Source organism: Dromaius novaehollandiae, chromosome W (genome assembly GCF_036370855.1).
Source record: "Dromaius novaehollandiae isolate bDroNov1 chromosome W, bDroNov1.hap1, whole genome shotgun sequence".
In the NCBI taxonomy this organism is placed as follows: domain Eukaryota; kingdom Metazoa; phylum Chordata; class Aves; order Casuariiformes; family Dromaiidae; genus Dromaius; species Dromaius novaehollandiae.
In genome coordinates, this window is record NC_088130.1 from 70,241,558 (window position 1) to 70,257,452 (window position 15,895).

At 50.1% G+C, this 15,895-nt stretch overlaps 1 protein-coding gene across 17 annotated transcripts in view; it reads right to left on the minus strand.

The window, feature by feature from the left end:
- The window catches only part of LOC112994500 (transcription factor 4), a 208,706-nt gene that overhangs the window by 39,819 nt on the left and 152,992 nt on the right, over positions 1–15,895 (minus strand). For all 17 annotated transcript variants that reach the window (XM_064500923.1, XM_064500916.1, XM_064500913.1 and 14 more), the window contains 2 exons: positions 3,598–3,703; positions 1,144–1,277 (listed from right to left, as the gene is read on the minus strand). In XM_064500923.1, the coding sequence (XP_064356993.1) occupies positions 1,144–1,277; positions 3,598–3,703 (240 nt within the window). The remainder of the gene's footprint in view (positions 1–1,143; positions 1,278–3,597; positions 3,704–15,895) is intronic.

Genomic DNA, 15,895 nt, shown 5'->3' on the forward strand with positions numbered 1-15,895 from the left:
TTGCTTCGGTCAATAGTCTAAAACCGCTGTGAAACTGCTGTCCCAGGACACACACTGAAGTGGTGTTCTGTGATTTTCTCATTTCCCAGGGGAAGAAAGCAAAACATTATTTAGGAAAAATATGGGATTTGAGAACTGTTCTTTGTATGCAAAGCATCTATTTAGAAAATCACCAATATGCCTGAGAAAGTAAGAATAATAAACAACAGCTCTCCCTGATGCTCCAAGAGAAATGATGCCAAGAGCACTTAGAGTGTCCCAGCCTCCCTTCTCTCCCAACGCTACCTGAAATATAGAAGGCTCTGCCTGTACAAGCATTTACTATAATTAATTAACATGAACTTCACCTTCATAGGCGCTGAGCACCTAGAAGTCCCACTGGTGTCAGTGAGAGATGTGAGGTCCCACCACCTCTAAAATTCAGAATAATAATTCCTACCTTGAAGAAACATTGTGGAGAGCTGAGGTGGGATGTCCCAGCCCTCTCTACCTCGGGGAAATATTTTAGCTCTCCATGAAAACCATTACACATTACAAGAAATCCAGAAACAAGGTACACTTAAAAGAAATGCAAACCTGTTCTCAGACCTGCATGATGAAGGCACTCGGTAGTCTTAATTCTACCCTGAACCGATGCCAGGCAAAAGCCACCTAATTCTGATGAATTAGTATCAGCGTAGATAACAAATTAGATTAAATTGGGTTTTAAAGGTATACTCAACTTTATAATACATGCTTGTCACTACAGAGTGATGCTAAATTTGCTTAGTGCCCTAATTATGCCTTTTATAAGGACATGATTAAGCAGTTTTTGAGGCAACTTCTTTTGCTTTTGACTTCCTGTTAGTGTTACATAAGACTGTGCTAACCTCATTGAATTTGAGATTAAAAATATATTTTTTTTGCAAATTAATTCACAGTTTGCAAAACTGAATTTAATTTTTCTAATTCCTAAAAGGAAGTTTCTGTTCAACTTTAAAGCAACACACTCCTCCCTTAAAACCAGTACTTGTTGGCACTCTTCTTTTCAGTGGTCTTCCAGAACAAAAAGTGCAAGTACAAAATAGGAAAGCATGACTTCGGCGGGCTCCCGGCAGCACGCCGCGTGCCCCCCGCGCCCCGCCGGCCCCGCGCCCGTCGTACCAAGCGGTCGTGGGGGTGCAGACTGCAGTAGCTACTGGACTGTGGAATATGAGAGGAGTTGCCCAGCATCCCTCCGTAGCCGGGCTGGTTCATCCCGCTGGAGGAGCTCCACGGGTCGCTGCTGTGATGGCCATCTGCAACACAGAAAGGAAGCACGGCTTTCTGAAGCCTCAGCATCTTGCACAACCGCCCGGCTTTGCCCTTCTGCAAACTCGGAGGCAACCAGCCCAAGGGGACCACGGGCAACCAGGCTACGGCGGCGTTCGGAGCCGCCTGCGGCAGGGGACACGGCCACCAAAGGAAGGCTGGAGGTCCCGGCAGGCTGGAGGTCCCTTTCAGGCTCCCACAGGCCACGCGACTTTGACACAAAGACATGCTCTAAGGAAAGGAGGAAGCTGAAGGGAGCAGCGGCGTGTCCTGAAACACTTCGTGTCAGTCCCACAGCTTCTGCTCCAAAGTTTCCCGCAGTGGTATTCCTTCTGCTGTATCCTAAACGCAAGTGCATGAACTCAGTTATAACAAATCTCATCAGGGACGAAAGTCTGAGCTTGGAAATGAAATAAACCAACTCTATTCATTAGAGTTAGTCTGGGCTAATGAGCTTTGGACACTGCCTTGAGTTGCTTAATGATCTGACATGTCCTGAACTTTGAATTCTTCCAAATCCAGAGAGTTTTCTGAGGGGTTTTTTTTTTTTTTTGGATGGTTTTGGCTTTTGGTTGTCTGGGTTCTCTTTTTTTTTTGAAGAAAAAAAAAAAAGAGCATCACTTGTACTGTGTCGTCTTTTAGGGATTGCACTGTTTCTGCATCTAATATGCACAGCATCCACCCATCCATTGAGCTCACTGTCAAGGGGCAATTTGCACCACAAATTATGAAACAGCGTTCCCCACATTTCACCAAGTCAAAGAGTCAGCTGTGCATTTTGCATTTAACTAGGTATTTGGAACTGCAGTTATAACAATCCAGTGAAAAATACTTTCTACTGGAAGAACACCACAGTTTTAACATTAAAAAAAAGAAAACTTTTCCGTAACAATCAGCAGACTCAAAGCAAGGCACGTGGGCTGGAAAAGTTCTCAGCTTTTTCAAACTACAAGAGTTGGTCTAATAAAAAGTTATTACATCTCAGCTTCAACCCGGCCTCATTCACCTCCTTCAAACCTCCTGGCAACACCAACGCTTCCAGCATAACCTTCCCATCGTTGTTTGCACAGTCATTTAATGAGATTTATGTTGTCAGTACAAATCTTTGAGAAGATAACGCTTAAAAATACGGAATGCATTGCAAAGTATAAAAATTTAATATCATTAGAAAACTGAAATTTCATAGAAATCTTTACAATTCTATAGGAGTTTCGTAACGGTTTGCTCTTTAAGCAGTGCTTATTTCTGTTTTAAGCCAAGAGCACCATTTTCTTTTGAGCCGCTGCCCCGACTTCGTGGGTTGGGAAACAGCCTAGATATGGACTTCTGCGCCAGCGGAGGGGACAAGGTGGGTAGCTTTTCCTACCGACATCCTCGTCAAGCCCGTGCCGTTTCCCCGCTAACGACCTCGCGGGGTGGCGACAGGAGCGGTGCTGCGACCGCTCCCCGGTGCAAAAATGCCATGGGCCAGCTCGAAACTCGGGTACGAACAGCCACAAATGAGATACTCGCGTGGGGCATGGCCGGTCCCGGCTCAGCCGGAGGCGGGCAGCCGAGGCGCTCGCTGGAGAAAGTCGATATAGAGAGAGCAAAATCTAGTCCCTTGTCCTGCAGATTCTTTAACCTCCTGAACCACGCAGATTTACTTATCCGCCCAAAGCTAAGTATATGCGTAAGTGTTTAAAAGTGAATTATTTTGCCCTAAACGTGGCAAAAGATGAGTAGCCTCCTTCTAGGTGAATGCTTCCAAACTCTTGGAATTTTATTTACCAAGTTATATGGAATTTCATCTTATTGCATGTAATCGTTGCGAGAAATACAACACGGTAACGGTGAAGACATAAAAACTGCCAGCCCATTCTCAAACGTGAGCAACTGTGTGCTTAATTTCTCCAAGGTTGCAGTAATTCCATACACAACATATAGACGTACTCGTAGCAGTGTATGCTTCGCACAACATAAAGTCTTTGTCATTAGCATAAAAACAACAGTGCACAAAGTACATGCATGAATTCGTGTGCGTTTAGTATACGCATAATATAAGTGCACACACATGCTGGAAAAACTGCTCCCAGTAACTCCGAGGATAAGAAGCTGGCAAGCTGTTCATTATCCTGTTTCGCTGCAGGATCCAAACAAGATGTTCAGAGACATAATGATCAAACGAAAACTTACAGGTCTTCATTTTAATGGTAATGCCACAGACCACAAGATGATATTCCTGCATGTCTCGACTACACATAAACCAAAATACAAACACGGAAAAATGTATGCAAAATAGATTTCTCTTTGAAAGCAGCATCTTACCTTGCATGAAGAAGGAGCTAGGAAAAGTGCTGGCTGCTGGTTTTGAGGATGGATAACCTGGTGAATCCCTATTGTAGTCGGCAGTGCTTGCTGACGGGGCATAAACCTAAGGAAAAAAGACTAATTTAGTATGCCTTTAGCAGGAAGCAGGAAAGAAATATTGAGTTTTTACCTTGCTCGGTATAAATCAGTTCACAACACTACATAATTCTTCTCTCAGAATACAAAAACCTCGGTATATGTGTGACCAGAAAATAAATTTTAAGCTTCAAAAGAAACTCCAGCCTGACATTTTCCAGCTTTAAACAAGGATATTTGCAAGGTATTTGTCAAACTATCTATTTCTGTAAATAAAATGAATAAACAGATGCACATATGCTCTTCCTTGAGCATCAAGGAGCTGAAAATAAACCAGAACTTGAAACAATGCTTATTTTCGCATGCAGAAGTGTACGGACTTCACGCATTCGAGCACAAAAAGGAAAGCAGCGCAAGGACGTCAAAGCCGTTATTTCCCCAACCCAAAAAATGAAGTTTAGAAAACAGCATTATCAAGAACGCTGACAAGTATAAACATATCTCGGGATACGAAATTCCCATGGTTCCGGCTCTTTCCCGAGAAGCTTGAGAGGACTATTAAAACCTGGACCTACGCAGGACCACCAACACAGCGTGTGTACACGTCGGGGGAAAAAGGCCGTCTCCCGCAGTACTTATTCTATCTGTGTGTGCGACGAGCTTAGCACGTGTGCCAAAAAACTAATTTACTTACATTTGTTTACTAACGCACCCGAGGTTTCCGCGACTCGCCTCGCGAAGCGCCTGGCGCGCTCCGGGCTCGGATGGAGCGGGAGCGCGGGAAGCAGCCGCCCGGGCGCGGGAGGCCCGGCGTAATTTATCCCCTCTCCCCACAGGCGCTCTGTATTCCCTGGAATTTCGCTCCTGCGCTGGGAGCGGCGCTCTCCAGATGGTCAGGAAGACCGAGGCACTGTCATCTCCTGATGAAAATGGATACCTTCCTGCCTCCATTTTGCGGCAGGCAGCAGATCACAGAGCTGGCAGGGAGCCCGCGCCGGCGTTCCCAGGTCGCAGCGCAAGCAAAGCGAGAGCCGCGGCGGCAACGAGCGCCGCCGGCACGGAGCCCGGCCGGGACCCGCAGCTCGACGCGGCCGGAGCCGAGGAAAATCGGCGTCGGGGGCACCGCAGTCGCGGCAGAGCCCGGTCGAGCGGCGGACCACGGACCGTGGGCCAGCCCTCCGCTCGCGCGCCGGCGTTTAATCGAGTTACGGGCTCAAACGCAGCGACGCGGCCAGCGGCACGCTCCTTCAGCATCCCTGTTTTTGCACCAGCTATGCCGAAAGCCACGCGGAAGAGGCCATTTCTGAGGGTTTCAATGCACGAGGGGGGGGGAAAAATCCCCCCGGCCTCAGGTCCTCCACGTCCCACCAACGCATCTCCCAGGCTTCGGCCGCGACAGGGGACCAGGGCATCTCCGAAACCCCAGGGAGGGATGCGGGAGACATGGGCCAGAGCAATGGGAAGGCAGAGGACCCGAGCATGGAGGACCCACCACCCCCTCGCGCACCCTTCCCACCCCTTCCCATGCTCCAGGCTGTCTCCCGGCCAGCGGGAACACCTTCTTTCGCAAATGCTCAACGCCAGGTAGCAGCAAATGACCAGGGAGACATTGCAGAGGCTTTCAGAAAAGAGATCCGAACGCCAGATTTAACGCTAAAGCAACTACTGTCACATTAAAGATGGGCAGGGATGGAGAAACAGGCCTGATGCTTCAACACACCTACGGTACACGAATGCAGGGAGCTAACCCACGGGTTGGAGAGGGGCAGGGACATCAACGGCGGCACGGCGATGCCTTAGCGAAGCACGCAGCAGGCACCTCTCGTGCTTTCAAACAAAGCACTGTGCACGCTGCTTGCAAAACAGAGGCATCGCACGGACGTATCTCGGGGAGGTATAACAACCGGCTTTAAAACAGCTTTACTGCATCGTGGCGTTTAATTTAGGGTATTTGCTCGGTTCTGCTACATCACAATGTATTTAAGAGTTCGGGCCATTTTGCTCTGCTCCTGGTGCTGGGTCTCGCCTGCGGGCTGCATGTGCCGACGGGAGCTTTCCCTGGGCCCTTGCCACCCGCCGGAGCCACGCTCGGCAGCGGGAACCGGCCACGGACTTCATCATCACCATCATCATCAGCGCCCCTCCAGAGACGCCCAACCTCTCCATCGTTCCATCAGTTGCTCTCTTGTAACTAAATTCAACTATTTCTCCCTAACTGCCATACGAGGATCTACACGGCAAGCACAACAGCTTGATGCAGATTTCTGAGAAGAAAACAGCCAAAACTAAGTATTTTAAACGTTCACAGAAAAATCGCATGAACTTGTACTATGCTTCCTTCCCACGCGGCACCGTAGCCGGCAGGGAGACGCTTCCCAGGGGAAGGGCAAACCCAAAGGACGGTCTCCTACCAGCGAGCCCGGCACGTCCAAACCGCTGCATGGCAAGGGTCCTACCCGGGAAAAATTACGTGGGCTCTTGTCTTGAAAGAGATGACGGAGAAGTCCCCTCCTGCATCCTCTGCTACGTCCTGCCACCAGGTTAAGGTTCCCACCACCTTGTCCTCCCTTCTCCACACGTCCTCTGGAGGGGTTTCGTTCCCTTCTTCCACCGCTGCTTGCCGCCCCGGTGGACCGTACGCTCCTAACGCAGCACCCACCGGCAGGGCCCAGCGCAGAGCTTCACCCAAACGCCCCAAACGCCCCTTCCCTCGGTGCATTTCTAAACCCGCTCATGGCAGCTGGGGGCCGATCAGCCAAAGCGTCCCAAGCATCCCGGCTCCAGCTCTCCTCCGGCGGCGGCACCTCCGCTCAGCCCAGCGCCTGCTTTTCCCGCGTTCCCGTAGCGGGTAACGACCGGCAGACGCGACCCCGGCTATCCAGAAAGGCGCTGGGAAAGGCCCTGCCGCCGGCGGGCACGCGGCCGGCTGCTGCTGCCGCTGGGGCCCCGCGCCCCGAGCCCCCACTCTCCCGGTGATGCAACGGGAAAACACACCAGGAACAACCAAAATCCACGGAGCCAGCGGCGAAATGAACTCCAGGGAAACCGTCTGCCGGCGTTTCTCCGCGTGCCGGCGCGGAGGACCGCGCGTTTGCGCGAGATGCGCTCGTCCGGCAGGGGCGGGCGCCCGGCGGGAGCGACGAGCACAGCCGCGCATCCACGGCCGGGTCTCGCCTGCCGGCAGCGGTGATCAGTCCTCAGCGCTAGCGACAGGAAGCTCGCCAGGACGAGACTGCAATTAAAGCTGGGTCAAACGTGCCGGGTGATTTTTTTCTTTTTTACTGTTCTTAACGATGAATGAAAGCTTTGGCAAGCGTCGCCCTGGGCAGCTCCTGGACGCGCAAGTCGGTGCGGAAGTCGCGAAGCAGAGGAAACAAAACCAGCACGAGGAGGAGGAGAGGGCAGACAGCTTTTAGCGGTCACGGAGAGAGCCAAAATAAATGCCAGCTTACAAAGCGGCATGTAACTGGGTGTAACTCTTCCTCGCTGAAGACAGGCATTTATTTTTCCTGTTAGTTTCAAAGCAGAATCTCACAAAGCGAAAGCCGCCGGAGTCAGGCGAATTAACCCATTTCGCTGTGGCAGGCTCAGGCATCGCAATGAGCTCAAGCAGCTGCACGGTGCTTTTTTTAAAATCTTGTATTTCCTTAAGAAAATCCAGTCTTTCAATATAAATATTCATTATTGTCAGGTTTTTATCACACCAAGATCTTCCCGGTATCATGACATCAGTTCAGAGCACGCATGGAAATCCCTCTCAGATTAAAATGTGCAGAAGTCCACAGATGTGTTTTCCCCCGGATCACAGGGGCTGGCAACAGGGAGAGCACAGGGAACGATCAGCCCCACGAACACGCAATATGCTCACTGGCCCATGTCTTCCTCCATTATCCCACAGAACAAATAACATTTAAAAACCCCAAGAAAGTGTATTATTTATTCATATTGATAATCCATCCGTAAGTGTTTGCCAGATAATTTTACAGAGCAGGAATCGTGCCTACAACCTAACTTAAACAGACGCATAAATGATCACGAATAAGTGTTGATAAAGAAAGACAACCCAATGACTCGATCCAGAATTGCCAAAGTAAAGCAGGTTGAATTTATACCACCGGTGAAAGTGGTAACATGCTGTCTGCAAAGAGAAGAAACGGAGTAAGCTGCAGATGCGTACAGCCAACTTTCTGATTTGACAGAAAATCTATTATAGATTTAAAGATGTTAATATTCTTAAAGAGAGCCTGAATTTAGCAAATGATTGTGACTCATGCTGGGAGGCCTGGAGAGATGATGAATAACGATCTGGGGAAAACAAGCCATTCTGCAATATGACACCATGAAAAAATTATCACATTGTTTCGATTTTTGGGAGCCTGCCTGCAAGTTCCCAACACCTTTTCTTCTCTAGTTCTTCGGAATTCTCTCTAATTCTGCTAAGAATGTGGTTCAAAATCTTTCCGTTTTCGCCATTCGAGGGCTCCTGAGCGGGTCTCCAGCAGCGCTGATCTAGCAGGGATGAGCGCCGCGTGCAGAGCCGGGCTTTCCCGTGCCCGGAGCCCGGCTTTCCCACGCCATGCACGGAGCCGAGCTTTCCCGCGCCTGCACCATGCACGGAGCCCCAGCCGGCCCCAGGGAGGGCACGGGGGGCCCCTCGCCGTCCCCTTCCTCCCTCCCGGCCGTTCGGTGACAGCTGGTGGCAGGTGGCCCGGCAAAGGGACCCCGGCGGTTTCCCTCCCCTTCCATCTCGGCCCCCGCTGCCCTCCGCTGCTGCTGGAAGACGCCAGGTTTCCTCCCAAACGGAAGCGCGGTGCCATCGCTCCTGCCCCGGGAACGGCGAGCTGGAAGGAGGACTCCCGGCACGGCAGGGCCGGCCAAGGCAACGCGGCCATCCCGCCCTGCCCTCTCACCTAAGGACGACGCTCCCCAGCCTTTAGGCACCCCCATCCCCCCCAAAATTTTGGGGTTTTTTTTTGCATTTTCATAGCCGTTAGGAGCAGATCCCCCCTCCCCTGGCCCGACCTGCCCCAGGTCTCCGGCAGAAGAAGGACACTTCTTAAACCGCAGGTCCCTAATTCAGGCCACATGTTGCTGCTGGTGCTTTGGGGCGGGAGGAAGAGGGAGCGGGCGGTGGGGGAGGAGGGCCCTGATGAAAAGAGCAGCTCCACAAGTGAAGCACATTACCAGCCCGGAGTGGAAAGGGCCGGAAGGAAAACCCACCCACCTCACCCTGCGTTTATTCTATCAACCTGCAATTGCAGCAATCAAAACCAGATGTCGGCTCTTCCAGATCTTTCTCGCAGGACAAACATGCAAAAGGCCCAGGGCCTGGCGTTGCCATCAAACAGTAATTGATACCATATGAGCCACGAAACAGAGCAGCACATGCAAACCAACCCCTCGCCCCGTGAGAGGTATGAAATTGCAGGTCCCGCTGAGCCGTTAAGTGCACGGTGCACCATGGAAAACAAGTGTACATAGCTACGGTAACCACCTGTAAGTCACAGCCCCAGGAAGGGGTCACGGACCACGCGAAGCCCGGGGGGATAGCAGGGGCCAAAGGTTGTCCAGGGTTAATGAAAAAGGTTGTTTAGTGCTGCAGAAAATGAATGCAGGTGTGAGATTGAGCACAAAAAATAAAAAAAAAGGAGAAAACCCTCAAGCTTGCCTCTGCACTGCATTTTGCCCCACGTCCCCCAGCAGACACGTGTCCTCCTGCAAGCACCCTACGTTGCGTGCGGACAACGTCAACCCCGCGCCGCGGGTTGGCACCAGGTTGGATCCTGTGATTGCCACCAGCAGGAGAGTGGATAATTATTAAAGAAAAAATTATGAGGACCTCACTGAAGGAGACCCATTTTGTGCCACCTCACAGAGACGTTTCCCAGTGGAGCCTGAGGCTGTGGTTTCCCGGTGGATATGCTTATTGGGATCAGCCGAGCAACTGCTCTGCTGGCAAGGGAGCTTTGCACGGGGCTGGCCCAGATATGCAAAACGTCTCCCTTTGCTCTTGCCTCAGCAAAGCCACCGGCAGAGCATGCTGCTGCGTACGCGTGGGGCTTCCGGGGTGTCCTCCTTACTTGCACAGACGTGATCAAGCAGAAACTTGCAGACACTGGTGTAGATGCAACAGCTACTGCAAAGTGCCAGTTTTACAAACCACAGCTCATCCTGAGGTGAAACATGGAAAGCTGGACCAAACCACTCCTTTGCTGTGCACTGCTTGTTCCAACTCCACCAGGAATCACCACTAATGCAAAGAACTGCCTTACTCTAAACATACCCTAAACATTAGCTGTCTCTTTTTTTTTCCTTTTCCTTATCCCACCCTATATGATCCTCTAAGTCTGCAGATCCTGCTCAGTTAAAATATTTTCCAGATGGGGCTGCTGAATACTACATCTTGTGAACGCCCAAAGTTAAAAAAGGGTCAACTAAACGAAAGAAAAAAATTACAATATTATGTCACCCCCGTGCAAGAATACACATTCTAAAAAAGCAGCAGTAACGTAAATAGATCTGGAGATTATCTGCTCAGACTCTGATTTCTTTCAGCCATTTGTCTTTATCAGGCAACTTTCCTGGGTCATTACCAAAGCAGCGTAAGAAGAAATACTATCATCCTCAGTCATTGCTGGGGAGGTTAGGAAATTGCAGGTGAATCCTAACGACAGACCCTGCCTTTTCTCCCACCACTCCATGGTTTCCTAGCGTTGGCAGGTCCATCGTTTTCCTTGCCAATGCCCTTCTCCAACACGCGCAGGCGGCTCCGGGAGAGCAGACCATCGGCAGGCAGAGTCCACCCAAAGGTCCCGTCAAGTCGGAGTGGTTTCCAGTGGGTTTTAGGGAAAGAAAAGGAAGGGAGAGAAGCGTGAGGAAAGGATTACGCAGAAAAGTAGGTGAAGACATTGGGAGATGACCACATACAGTAGGAGAAAGCCCCAGGGACAAGGAACAAAAAGACAAGAAAGCAAAGCAGAAAGAGAAGAAGAAATAAGAGAAAAATCCACAGAGAGGAAAATTTAATAACTAAGTAGAAATGTGCCAAAGTGACAGGCACACAGAAAGACCTAAATATTTTTACAAGTATATTACCGCACGGAAAAGCAGGTTGCTCAGCAGCAAAGAAATCTGCCAAGACAGGTAGGATCAAAGAAGAGAGCCAGATACAACAGCTTCAGGACAGCGGGGACCAAGACCACACTGCTTTGCTATTTGATTTTTTTTTATTTTTAAGCTGTTACGGAGAAAGGTGTCCTTTGGCCACCAGAAGAGTGACCAAGCCTTTGTATGGAGCCCTCCAGAGAGATCCCCGCTCCAGGCTCCCTTGAGGAGCGATGGGAAAGACATGGGATGAAACAGCAAAGGGGAAGCTGCGGCACGTTGTCGACTACCTGGGACATGTCACACCAGCCCGTGCGAGCCATCACCCACGCTCATGTAAGACGAGGAGCTAAACTCCACTCCCTTGATCTCGATGTGCACCGGGAGGAGCTCCCCCACCTCAGGGCTCGGGGGTGCAGCCTGGACAAGGTAACGGGGGTTTGGCCACGGAAAATTGCTAAAATCACTTCTGGCCACGCCTCAGGTCCAGCACGGCTCTGCTCATGCTTTTAGAGACACAAAGCCTGCTGTCATTAACCCTGCAGGCACTGGGGGAGAACGCGCAGGGGAGGGATGGAAAGAAACACCAGAACGGAAGATAAAACAGAGAAACGAGAGTTTCTGCAAAGAAACAAGAGAAGAGAAAATGATAGAGTGTGGTCAATCACTGCTAGAGATACTAACACCATGGAAGCTGGTGAGGAGCTGGCTGCTCTAGAGCAAGGAGAAAGGCCTGACTCACCTACCTGATTTCGGTAAGGGCAACTTGCAGCCCTCACTTTGGTGAGAACAGCCGACTTGGGGCAAGGCTGAGAAAAGGACCCTGAGGGTGCAGAAGAGGACACACACAACAGGAGATGTGTCAAGGATGGAAGGAGAAGCAAAAGAGCAAACTGCAGAGAGCAGGCAGGAAGAAAGGACAAAGAATCGGGGGTCTTCAGCAGAGGAAAGACGTGACAAACTTAGAAAATGAAGCTGACATCCTGCTCTCGCTGTGATTTCAAAAGTTGCAGCTACTCAGCAAGTCAGAAGCAGACCTCAAAAAAAGCAATAAGGAGTGAGATGAGGAAAAAGAGTGGGAAAATAGAAATAAAAGTGATGATGAAAAGAACAAAGGTGCCACTTGGCAGAGTTTCAGGGGTAGTCATCGTATGCAAATTCTGATTCACATTTAATGTAAGATAGCATGTCTTCAAGCATCTTTTTTTTTAAATAAAGGAGTTCCCAGAAGAGGCAGAGCACAGGAAAAGGACTATTTCATGCATTTTCCTTCTTTTCTGGATCTGCTTTGTAACCTTCCTTTTCTGCATTGCATTCCTGAGAATGATTTTATGTTTTTTTATTTTCTATGCTCTGTTTACAAATACATGCAGAGACAGTGAATGTATCAGACATCTGCCCACATTTTTCCTCCCAAATTTCTCTGCAAGAAAAGAGCCTTAATCTTGCAATCTTTCAGTGGTTCTGGTCATTATCTACCTAGCACAGTGTGATCAAATAATTTAAAGCATATACAATCATTAATTAGATCTTATCTGTTTGCCTAAAGTCCCCAGACAAATTCCTGATAGTCATGTTTTATATATTCAGTGGTATATCCTCACAGCTTGTGCAAATCAGCACAGCTCCACTGCCGGCAGCGGGGCTGAGATGTTTATCAGCGAAGAAAGAGAGGACTAAACTCGGCGGAGATTTAACTGGCTCAAGTTCACGTGGCTACATCAGGCGGCGGCAGAAAGCCCACACTGGCTTTCTGCAGGACCACGAAAGCTTGCAGGACCACGAGAGCTTGCAGGACCACGTCTGGTCCCGCGGGCCGCAGGACCGCGAGAGCTACCTAGACTTGCATGTGTCGGAGCAGGCACACATGGGACTCACCAACCCAAAGGGACCAATGCTGCACGCGCGGGAGAGCCAACACCTAGGTACACCGGTTTGAGATGACGCCTGAAGGACTGTCCCCAAGAAACCTGCTCTAACGCCCTCTCTTAGCTGCCGAGCCTGCAGCTTGGTGGGGCCGGGCAGACCGTGGTGGCCAAGGCACAGCAGCCTCGGTGGGTCTCCGTAGCAGGGGGGCTGCCTTCCCCACGGGTTGCCCCTGCGCCCCGGGGACGTCAACTGCCCCCAGCACAGAGCACCGGGAAGAGCAGGGAGTTGAGCCCAAAGTTCAGCGGGAGCCAGGTAACGACCCAGGCATCCACCCCGGGTGGAAACGCCGGTTTCCGTGGCGAACAGAAACAGGCCCAAGCTGGATCTCACCTTCCCACGGTCTTCCTAAAAATCAGAAATGCATCCCGGCCCAAACTCGGCGTCTCAGACCTGTCTCAGGCAACGAGCCGTGAGCTGCAGCCCCTGCGGAAACGTCTCCATCCCTGCGGGACGGCAGGGGAGCGGGGTGACAGCAGCTTCAGGTGCTGAGACACAATAAAAACAATGAGGAAAGAAAATGTTTGCTTTTTATGTCAGCAGAGATGTCAGTACCCATTAATAAATCTATCTGCTAAATCTACTCTTATTCATGTGGGACATCGCCAAGTTAAAGTAAAATAAATTATCTTTAATTAAATGGAATTGTCGTCTTCCTCCTGCTATCATCCCCAATTATTACATCCTAATCAGCCCTTTTGGGAGAAGGCATGAGGGAAGGCTGAAAGGCACATTTACTATCAACAATTTCTCTCTCTGTCAAGAGATGGAAATTTTATTTTAATTATTGTTTAGGACTACGATTTTCACCCAGTTTTTTGATGAAAGCGATTAAAAGTTTTAAACGCCATCACTCGCAGAAAGAACGAAGTCTGCCAGTGCCGCGTCCCCGAGGGCCTCCTCCGGCGAGGGCCTGGCAGAAGCCGGCTGGAAGCACGCAAGTCATCTGCTCGAACTTCTCTACTAGTATTTGCAGTGGGAGATTTACGTTATAAGATATCCCAACTCCAAAGCCAAGGCGAACGCGTTGGAGCGCGTGCGCGGGCGGCTGGAACGAGGCAGCGGGTGCCATGGCAAGCCAACGGCGCACACCAAAGCCGTGCTCCAGCACTGCAGCAGAAGGTTGGACCACTTGAACCTCGGCGTCCCGGGGAGGAGCCGGCAGCGGACACCCGCTTTCTGCCGCCCGGGCCCAGCAAGCCGGGGAGGCCCAGCCCCGAGGGACCGCCGAGTGACTAATACCGGGCAAAGAAGAACACCAAGATGGTGTGAACCTGCCCAGCTGAAGCACGAACCTGGGAAATCCAGCGGGTCCCCACGTAGGGTTGGGTTCATCTACATGTGACTCAAAGCCAGACCATGCCGTGTGAACGCGGGCAGCTGGAGACAGAGGAAAACGCTGCCCCAAGCCCCCGCCGAGTGCTTGAGGAGCACTCTGAGCGAGGGGTCCATGAGGGTCTGCATGGCCAACGTGCCCCAGCTGCGGCTTGCACGGAGAGCGCGCAAGCATGGATGGAAGACTCTACCCAACCACCGGGAGAGCATTTAAAATCCCTGGTTTTCTTACGGCGCTTAGCTGTTGAATTATGTTAGTTATTATAAAAATATGAATACTGCAGCTTAAATAGTTGCATTTACAAAAAAAATCTCACTAAATACCCACATTTCGGAAATCTCGGCCAGCTTCAGCTGTCTGAGAATTCAGAGCACCAAAAACCCAACATCACATTAGAACCTGCTTCACCCACCGAAGACGCCGGCAGCCCTACTGCTTTCGGGGTCAGCTCGGCTTTTAAAAATGGAAATGCCCAGTTGGTCTTATCTTCCGCTCAAGCTAACAACAACTGAGCACTTCCATTTTTGTCTTCCGCTCAAGCTCGCTGCTGAAACGAGTGAGCTACCAAACCAGCAGGCAAATGGTCCAGAGCTCACCGCAAGCATCTTTCATGCTTTCACGGCCGTTTGAGCTGCGCCCATCGGAAGCACAACCTTCACCCGTCAGACACCTTCCAAGAGGTAACCGCTAAAATAACATCGCAAGCAAAGTTTCCAGAGATGCATCAAATCATTCAGGTTATCGCTGCCCAAAACCAGCTCATGGAGCCATTTTCCGACGCCGATGCCGCAGGCACCTTCCCCTCCGCCCGCCCTGCTGCCCCGCCAGCAAACGAGATACGCCACAGATAGTAACGAAATTATTCACTGGGGAGAAAATATAGATTATGACGAGAAGCGAAACAAGGAAGAGTCGCTGCATTCTGATTAATTAACGCAACTTTTTTTTTTTTAAATGCACTTTTCAGGGTGTAGCACTGTTTTCATTTAGCGCTGCTTTGAATTGCCGCCTACAGAAGTTAAGAGAAAAAAAAAAAAAAAAGGAAAAGAAAGAAACCACAGCTATACAAGCCTGCTGACTTCTTATAAAAGAACCAGTTTTAAACTTGTTTACACTACCGATTCCAAATGAATTCAAGATGGTGGCTAGTTAAAGAAAGGGAGCCCATGCCAGGGGTTTTGATCAAAGAGCTTCAATTCAACAATGTTCAGTTTTAATTGACCGCTAATTAAGCTACATTAGTCAAAGAAAAGTCTATATCGCTTCGGAGCGATGAAGAAAAGCATTCGTTTAACCCTGTCCTAGCCTGCCCCTAGACCAGCAGCCTTGGACGTGCTTCCAGTGCCAATGCGCCGAAAAAAGCCCGAGGGGGAGCAAGCGATGGAGGAGGGCTGGCATCCCGACGGGCACCTGCGCTCCCAGTGTATATGTATATGTGTATATATGCATATATATATATATATATAATTTTATAAATAAATATACATATTTTATATATATATTATATATGAAAGTATATACGAAAGTAGTTCTGCCCAACTACAGAAGTCTCGCGTTCCCCAACAGGGCTCCAACGACCAGAGATGCCTCTGGAGAGATGTGCTGACCCGCACGCATGCTCTGGCCCTTCTTCGATATGACCAAGCCATTTGTTCACACGTGATTCTGGCTCCAGGACGCCAAAGGGAACCTTTGCCCACTGCAAATTTAGGCTCTGAAATCCATCAGGGAATAAAACACTGCTTTTCGGTTCAGCGTTTGTGTCTTTCAAGAGTCTGCAGGATCAGGTAAACCAAAGAGACCCAACAGAAGTTTGCTTAGAGCACTGAAGTTAGAAACGCTCAGCGATGGCAC